This window comes from Argiope bruennichi, chromosome 4, assembly GCF_947563725.1.
Source record: "Argiope bruennichi chromosome 4, qqArgBrue1.1, whole genome shotgun sequence".
NCBI classification, from domain to species: Eukaryota; Metazoa; Arthropoda; class Arachnida; order Araneae; family Araneidae; genus Argiope; species Argiope bruennichi.
The window spans coordinates 48,429,921-48,439,064 of record NC_079154.1 but is presented as its reverse complement, the minus strand read 5'-3'; the positions used below and the strand labels follow the sequence as shown (position 1 = coordinate 48,439,064).

Genomic DNA, 9,144 nt, shown 5'->3' with positions numbered 1-9,144 from the left:
TTTTCGTGCATCTTTGCTAGTACTTAAGACTAATCGTGTAATTTCAATATCAATAATTTAACATTTTTTTTACTTTGAAAAAATGTGAACCTAAGTTTCAGAATGTTTTTTTATTTGATACAAATTTAGAGCCTTCATACCAGTAAGATTTCTTTACACATCCGACGTGTATTTCTTGTGGCTGTTCCAACGACGGCTGGTGCCTACTTAACGTCTAGGCCTGAGTGATTATTTTAAATCCAGTTCAATCTTAATAATCGCCCGGTTCAATCATGTTGATTGAATAGAAATAAATACAGGAACCCATCATATTCTAGATTATTATATTATTTACATATTTACAGTAACGGTTTAAAATATAAAACATAAAAGTGAATCAAGCATCTCGTTCATGGCGAACCATGCCACCTTCGCTCCTCCTCCTTATCTGTCTAGTCCACTTCCTGTTCGTCTCTCCTGGTTTTCACCCCCTCGGATACCATGTGACCTTTCCCCTCCTGACTGGTCTTGCAAGCTTCGTCGTTGGGAGCGGAGGAGCGGGTCTTACACGCCCCCCCTTGGAGAAGCACATTGTCACCTTAGAGACAATGCTGCGTCTTGAGAACTGGACGGGTTGCTTATCACTGATCATCTCTCACGGTAAAAGGCTGATCCTGAAATGAAACATAGTTCCAAGCAGTATTTGTCGCTACAACTAGGAAAGGAGCAGGAAAGAGGTGGGAGAGCAACTGATATGCAATTCCCAAAGAAAAGAAATAACACATACACAAATTCAAAACGTAAAGACAAACAAATATATATATAAAAAAATCAAATATGCACAAAATTGGTGATAAAAGTAACAAAGCAGATGCACAAATGTTTTTGTACATTTCTGGAAAGCCTTTCTTTCTTACTGCTGCAATGGCAACCTAGATAGAGAGTCTGCATTGCAATGTTTACTCCCCTTTCGATATGATATTGTCACATCGTATCTCTGTAAGGCTAACGACCATCGTGTAAGTTTTGCGCTGTGAGGCGTTTGTTGAGTGAGATACGTCAAAGGGTTGTGGTCAGAGATAACTTGAACACGAGCACCAAATATCCATGTGTCGTATTTCTTCAAGGCCTCTAGTACGGCGTAGGCTTCTCTCTCGATAGTAGCCCACCGTGTTTGAGTTGCAGTCAATTTCTTGCTGAAAAATGCAATGGGTTTTTCCTTCCCATCATCACCTATCTGAGCTAAGCAGGCTCCAACGGCTGTTGCTGAGGCATCCGTGTATAACTGGAATGGTTTATCCAGTTGTGGGGTGTATAATGAAGGCATCTTGACTAATTCTTCTTTTAAGATTTGGAATGCTTGCTCTTGTTCTTTGGCCCATGGAATTTTGTTAGGTACATTTTTCTTGGTGAGATTTGTTAGTGGTAATACTAATGAAGAAAAGTTTGGGATATAGTCCCTGTAATAATTTGCAAGTCCCAGCAAACTACGTACTTCTTTCTTATTTGTAGGTCTCAATAACTTCTTTATGGCGTCAATTTTCTCGGGATCTGGGGAGTGCCTTCCTGATCCGACGATATGGCCAAGAAACTTCACTTCCTTTTTGCCAAACTCACACTTCTCTAGATTTATGGTAAGGTTGGACTCTCGAAGCGTACAAAATACTTCCATAATGTGCTTTTTATGTTCTTCCCAGCTTTTGGAGAAAATGGCGACATCATCAATATATGCACGACAATACTCTCGATGCTTTGAGAGGATCTTGTCCATGCTTCTTTGGAATGTGCTTCCTGCATTTTTCATACCGAAGGGCATCACATTCCATTGGTACAGCCCAGAATGAGTGATAAAAGCGGTATAGTGCTTCGCTTCAGGCTTCATGGGAATTTGCCAATATCCTTTGGTGAGATCTAATATTGATATAAAACTAGCTTTTCCAATTTCATACAATAGTTCAGTAACCAGTTTCATTGGATATGCGTCTGCAATCGTATATTTATTCAGCTGACGGTAGTCTACGCACAGTCTGATACTACCGTTTTTCTTAGCAACGCACACTACGGGATGTGCCCAGTCACTCTCGCTATGTTCAATGAGTCCTGCTTCTAAAAGTTCTTGAACTTGGCGTTCAACTTCCCCTTGCAAAACAATTGGGACACGATATGGAGCTAGTCGCTTGGGGACACAGTCATCGGTTACCTTAATGTTATGTCCTGGCACCTTGGCTTTCCCTGGAAACTTACTGAAACTGTCTGTGTACTTAGATAAGATATCAATCAGCTCAGCTTTTTGTTGTAATGATAACTCCTTTCCTTGATTATAAATTTGCGTTCTTATATCACGACTGATTTTGCTTTTCTGATTGCAATTGGTTGGGGCAGGAAATATTTCTCCAAATTCATTGTCTTGGTCATATATCACTCCGACTTGCTCAAGTCGTGCTATGTATGGTCGAATTTTATTGACATGAATCTCTTTATTCGTACCATCTTCCATCTTGACGAGTACTGAATGGGGTCTTGTAAAAGCAACAATACTCACTGGCCCGATCCATTTCTTTAACAGCTTATGAGAAGAAGCTGAATCCAAAATCAGAACCTTTTCTCCTACTTGAAAGGTCTTCTCACGAGCTCGCAAGTTATATCTTCTTGCATATTCTGCCTGGGTTTTTTCGGCATTCTCCATGGCAATGCCATGAGCCTTTCCTAAATTTTCCTGCAAATTTTCTAAATAACTCTCAATGGATCTGGAAACACCTACGGGGATTCTTCTTTTTCCTGTCCAGAAATCTTTCATCAGAGACAAGGGCCCTCTGGGTAACCTTCCATAGACCATTTGAAATGGTGACAGTCCTGTTGTACTGTGTGGTACTTCCCTATACGCGAATAACAGATATGGCAGATGTATGTCCCAATCTTTTCCATTTTCCTGGATATTCTTGCTGAGCATTTCCTTTAAGGTTTTATTCCATCGCTCAACTGCACCCATACTTTCTGGATGCCCGGGAGTAGCAAATCTTGGTGCGGTGCCGATCACTTTCAGGAATTCTTTAGTTAAAGTCGATGTAAAGTTAGTACCTTGGTCAGTGCAAACGACTTCAGGAAATCCTGTAGCTGTAAAAATTTTCATGAGCACGTCACACGTAGTTTTCGCAGTAATATTTCTTACTGGGATAGCTTCTGCCCAACGTGTACACAGGTCAATAGCGCAAATGATGAATTTGTGTCCTCTCCTGGACGGAGGCTCCAGTGGACCTATGCAATCAATGCTCCAAACTTCAAAAGGATTTTCTGGTCTGACGATAGGCTGTATTGGGATCCTATCTCTGTATGTAATTGCCCTCCTAACTTGGCACTGTTTGCAAGACTGACAAAATTCTTTGACATCTTTCTTTATTCCTGGCCAGTAGAATGAGTACTTTATTCTTTCCTTCGTCTTTCTCTCTCCCAGATGACCTGCCAATGGTAACTCGTGTGCTGCCTTAAGCACACACTTCCGTTTACATTCTGGCAACACTACCTGTTGCACCTTTTCTCCACATACCCATTCAGAGTGCGATAAGATGCCATCTTCAACTGAATAACCATTCTGTTGGGAACTGCCAAATGCCCATGCCGTCTTCAGAGAGTTATCTTCTTTTTGTAACTTCGAGAAACAAATTTTCTCCTCCAATGGACTTTCTTCATTATCTTCTTGATTTGGCTCTTCATGGACAGGTTGCTCCGAATCTACATTCTTTATCACGGGTAATAAGGTATGTGCCTCTATTTTCTTACATAATGCTTCGTATGTAGTCGAGGAGATCAGCATGTCGCTTATTAGTTTCTTCGATGCTGCACAAGTAACAGGAACATTGCCATGCTTCCCATCATTAATTTTTACATTGATAGTAACTAATGGGGCAAGTTCTTCTTCCCCAAAGGCTGATATAATTTTTATGCTGCCCTCTCCTTGTTTAGAGCAAGAATCAATTATATCCTGTCTGATGACGGTGATTTCAGCACCTGTATCCACGATACCTTCAAATGTATTGTCTTCAATTTTCACTGGTATTTTCTGTAAAGGGCTAATGCGTGTTATTTCTTTTTCTGGTGCCTTTAACTGTGTTGTGAGAATCGTACCTTCATCAGTCTGATTTTCAGCAACATTCTCTGGAAGTCTCTGTGGTCCACTTTTCTCGCTTGTCGTTTCTACCAAACGTCTTGTCACGCGGTTAATCCTTGAGAAATTCTTCATCTTAGCTAGATTTGGGCACTGGGCTCTTAAATGTTGCGATGATCCGCACTCGAAACATTGACGCCGATCGGAGCGTTCTTGCTTCCAATTCCGAGGACTACTCGGTCTTTTATAATCAGTGTTCATTGCATTTTTGTCATGGACAATAGGATTTCTCTTTTCAAAATTCCCGTTTACTCGTGTCCTGCCATTACTAGGAATATGTCCAGTTTTTGAGCTTCTCCTTACACCGTCATAATCATCGAGGAGATCGGCTAACTTAGATGAAGACGAGATTTTTGTCCATGTGTCAACAAAATGTTCCCGAACTTCATTTCCAACTCTTCTTTTCATCTGATCTACAACCATCAGATCCTTCAACGAGTCGAAATCCGTTACGTTAACACCATCCAACCACTCCTCCAAGAAGCTTCTCAACTCAAAGGCCAGATCCCTCCATGAACTTTCCATTCTCTTTTGATGTTGCACAAACCGCAATCGAAAGGTTTCTGCACTCAATTTAAATCGTCGTAAGAGTAATTCCTTTACGTACTCGTAAACGTTAGATTCCTCTTCAGGTTCCCTTGCTATTATTTGAACAACCTCTGATGGAAGAAGTGGCATTAATTGGGTGACCCAATCTGTTTTATCAATCCTTAATCGTTTAGCTTGGCGCTCAAATATGACTAAGTAAAGACTTATATCATCATTTTTGGAATCAAATTTCTGAAGTATCTTTTGTAACTCTGAAGAATTATGTTTGGTGTTCATTTCATTATTCTCTGACATTAAGGATTGAGTTTCAATCGAAGTTTGCAACTTAATTTTCTCTAACTCAAATTGCCTCTCTTTTTCCCGTCTTTCCAAATTTTCTTTTTCTTGTCTCCTCTCCACAATACCCTCTAAAACACCCTTTACAAACTCTTCCTCGTATTCGTTAGAATTTAAAATCAATTTTCTAAGATTAGCAATCGTGAGATTCCCATCAATCTCTTCACCTAACTCACTAGCTAATTCCTGAAGATCACACTTCCTAGCTTTAGCTATGAATGCCATTATTCCAATTCAACAAAATAAAGAATTCTGCATAAAAATGAATGGTATACAAATAAAATAACACAAATCAAAATACTGGCTTATATTAAGTTAAAAGGTAAAGGATCTGTTAAAGCAGAAAACAAAACAGCAATTCTAGCTTCATTAAAGGAATTCTCCTTTTCGTTTCCTTAGAAGTATAGCTTAAATACTTATATGGCTACTATCAGACTCAAACTAAAATACTAGGTTATAAAAAAGAATGGTGAAATAATCAAATTTAACTAATAATGAAATTAATAATATTTAACAAAACATTCAATTAACTTTAGCACTTAATGAAAATATGAATTCATACGAGTATTTCTGCAGATTAATCATGTACCAAAATCACAGCATAACTCATCAATCAAACAAACAGAGATAATTAACATTCGTTTACCTTATTAAATAAAACACAATAACATAAAAATGAATTAAAAAAATAATCCAGATTTAATATTCAACATTCAAAACAATATTCAATTAACCAGGATTTCTTGCTATACTTTTTAAGCTTGTTGCTTAAATATAAAATAATCCAATAATGATTATAATAGCAAATATAATACTAGATATATCAGAAATACACGTGGTGTAAGAATAGGTTTACAGATACACTTGATGTGCTATCTTTTAACTACTTTTAATTTATTCTAAGAGCACTGCTTCTTTCTACAAGGTCTTCCCAATTATAAAATACAATTCTATAATATTATATTATCGTTGTCTCGAAACGCACTGCCACAAAAACTCCTTAACCAATATTTGACGCTGTTGCGATAAATATTCGAACAAATGTAACACTGACGTGTTTTAAAAATTAACGCTGAAGCGTTCACAAATTTAACGTTGATGTGTTCAGAAAATTAACACTGATGTGTTCTCACATTTAACACTGACGTGTTCTCTCAAACTAACACTGATGTGTTCTCTCAAACTAACACTGATGTGTTCAAAAATTTAACTCTGATGAGTTCACAAATTTAAAAATGATGTGTTCACGAATTTAACACTGATGTGTTCTCACATTTAACACTGATGTGTTCTCTCAAACTAACACTGATGTGTTCTCTCAAACTAACACTGATGTGCTCTGAAAACTAACACTGATGTGTTCACAAAAAAAAAAAATGGCGCTGATGTGCACGTTTCTGAGACAAACGATAAATATTTTCAATTCAATGGGAAAAGCATTTACAATAATAAAAATAAGCTCTCACCTCTAACCTTTTGTAGGCAACACTCCAGGAGATATTCCAACATTTCCTTGGTAGGATCCTACCGACTACGCCAGTAAGATTTCTTTACACATCCGACGTGTATTTCTTGTGGCTGTTCCAACGACGGCTGGTGCCTACTTAACGTCTAGGCCTGAGTGATTATTTTAAATCCAGTTCAATCTTAATAATCGCCCGGTTCAATCATGTTGATTGAATAGAAATAAATACAGGAACCCATCATATTCTAGATTATTATATTATTTACATATTTACAGTAACGGTTTAAAATATAAAACATAAAAGTGAATCAAGCATCTCGTTCATGGCGAACCATGCCACCTTCGCTCCTCCTCCTTATCTGTCTAGTCCACTTCCTGTTCGTCTCTCCTGGTTTTCACCCCCTCGGATACCATGTGACCTTTCCCCTCCTGACTGGTCTTGCAAGCTTCGTCGTTGGGAGCGGAGGAGCGGGTCTTACAATACCTATAAAATGGATATAAGTAAAATATTCATCAGTGCAAAAAATATTAGAAAGAGTCCAATAGGAAAAAAGGAAGGAGACAAAATGCATAGAATTGGGGTGGCATAATGTTCGATATAGAATGTCCCGTTCTACTAGTTGTAAAAAACATGGTCCTCTAAAATCAGTATCCTCGATTGTTTGTTCAGTATCCTTCATTTTTTGATTAATACTGTAATAAGGCTAATTTTTCTAATGAGTTGGGGTGTATTCTACTACCATTTGTTTGATTTTTATTTTTCATTCGACCATGCTAAAAATTACGAAGGGATGTACATATATTTTTTTCGTTGGAGCTATGTCGTGGATTAAATAACATTGTTTTCTACCATTTATATGAAAGTTTCATATTATGTTACTTACTCAGCTTAATATTTTCAGACACTTAATACCGTCAATTTTTTTTTTTTTTTTTTTTTTTTTTGTATTTATAAGAAATAAAATTATAAGAAAATGTATAAGAAAATTTTTTCTGGAGCTTCAGGTAAAATTTGGCAAATAAAGAAAAAAAAAACTTTTTCAAATGGAATTCATTTTTTTTCCCCTTATCTAATACTTTAGTTGCGACAAAATTATTGGATCATAGTAACGTTTGGAATGGGGACATGAAATTCTTATTGCCTCCTTATGGCAAAAGGGATCATAAAACAAAAAAGATTAATCAAATATGTTTTGTTGAGCAAAGTATCTAAGTATACATTCGTAAGAAAAGTAAACTGGTACGACTTTGCATTTATGTGAACTGAAGGACATATATGTTACTTTATAAAGGAAAGAAAAGTAAGAAGGTTTCAAAGGCAAGAAAATTTACATATTTATTTTTAATACTCCTTTATTCAACTTGAAGTTTCAAATCTGAGAGGTTGGAGTTATTATTGATGAATGTTTTAATTAATTAATAATTAAAGATTATAATTAATTTTTTATTATTTGTGAATATGATAGAATTTTTCACAAAATTCTGAATTTGTATGTACTATTGCGCATTTTTTATAAAACGGCACTATTTTAATATTTTCAAAACTTAATATCCTTTAATAGACAATTCAACTGAATTTTAATATTTATGAACAAATTACTTGATAATTAGTTGGTGACAAATTTATTTCAAGATTGCTGAATGCATCTCCCACTTCAATAAAATAAATAGATTAATTTAAATAAAGATATTAACTTATATTTTATGATTTCAATTAAATGAATTCTAATAAATGCAAGAAATATGACTTATATAAATGGTGTTGGGTAAGATTAATTAAATTCTATGAAAGAAGTATAGAGATTTTTTTTAAAAGTTAGTATTCATATAGAAAATAGAACTTTTATAACTTATAAAACATTTTATGAATGTTTGCTAGTCTTTATTATTTTCTACGAAGGTATTGTTGATATTATGTTTCAGAAAAATCGATTAATTTTTTTCGTTAAGATGGCTAACAATCAAGTAGATTGAAATGATTTTGATATCAGATGGTTGTGTTAAAAATTATGTCTCGCAGTATAATCCAAAAGTTTTGAAATCAAATTCAGTCCTAGGTTTATGTCAAAAATATCCATCTGACCTCTGCCCTATGTTTCAATTTCCACAAAAGAACGTTTTTCAATACTTTTTGGGCCGAAAAATGCAGATATACTGCTATTCCTCATCTTGTTTCAAATAATTTTTTTACAACAGAATATCGACAACTATGGTGTGAAAACATCTTCGCAATTAAAGATTGTTTGCAACAGCATCATTTAGTGCATTCCTCTAAAGATAACCGAGAATTATCCGCTTATTTGAGAAGAGAGATCAAACAGCAATAGAAATCTCTCTATCTTACATATAAGTCCAAATTTACCCTGGTAAGGTCATGTGCTGATATAACTAGAGGATATGTACAGTTGACGCAAGATGTACACAGTATAAGCAAGTTGAAAACGTTAGAAATTGCCTATTTTTAATAAATTCAGTTTTTAAAGCAAATTCTTTTCTTTAGATGCATAAGTAGAATAATCTTTTCTGGTATTGCCCTTCTTGAATATTTTTTTAATTAAATATAATCAATTTTACTTTCTGTTTTAAAAGGTGAATGAAAAATGTTATCTTGACTTAGTACTTGAAGAAGGTGCTTTTGATCTCGGAACAAGAT

At 35.6% G+C, this 9,144-nt stretch overlaps 1 protein-coding gene across 1 annotated transcript; it reads right to left on the bottom strand.

The window, feature by feature from the left end:
• Window positions 1–892: 892 nt before the first annotated feature.
• LOC129966247 (uncharacterized) lies at window positions 893–5,251 on the bottom strand. Its single transcript, XM_056080661.1, has one exon. The coding sequence runs from the start codon at window positions 5,249–5,251 to the stop codon at window positions 893–895; it is 4,359 nt and encodes a 1,452-aa protein (XP_055936636.1).
• Window positions 5,252–9,144: the final 3,893 nt, after the last annotated feature.

What these genes read in the sequence shown, in the direction of transcription:
- LOC129966247 (XM_056080661.1), bottom strand. Translation starts at nt 5,251, where the DNA reads ATGGCATTCATAGCTAAAGCTAGGAAGTGTGATCTTCAGGAATTAGCT.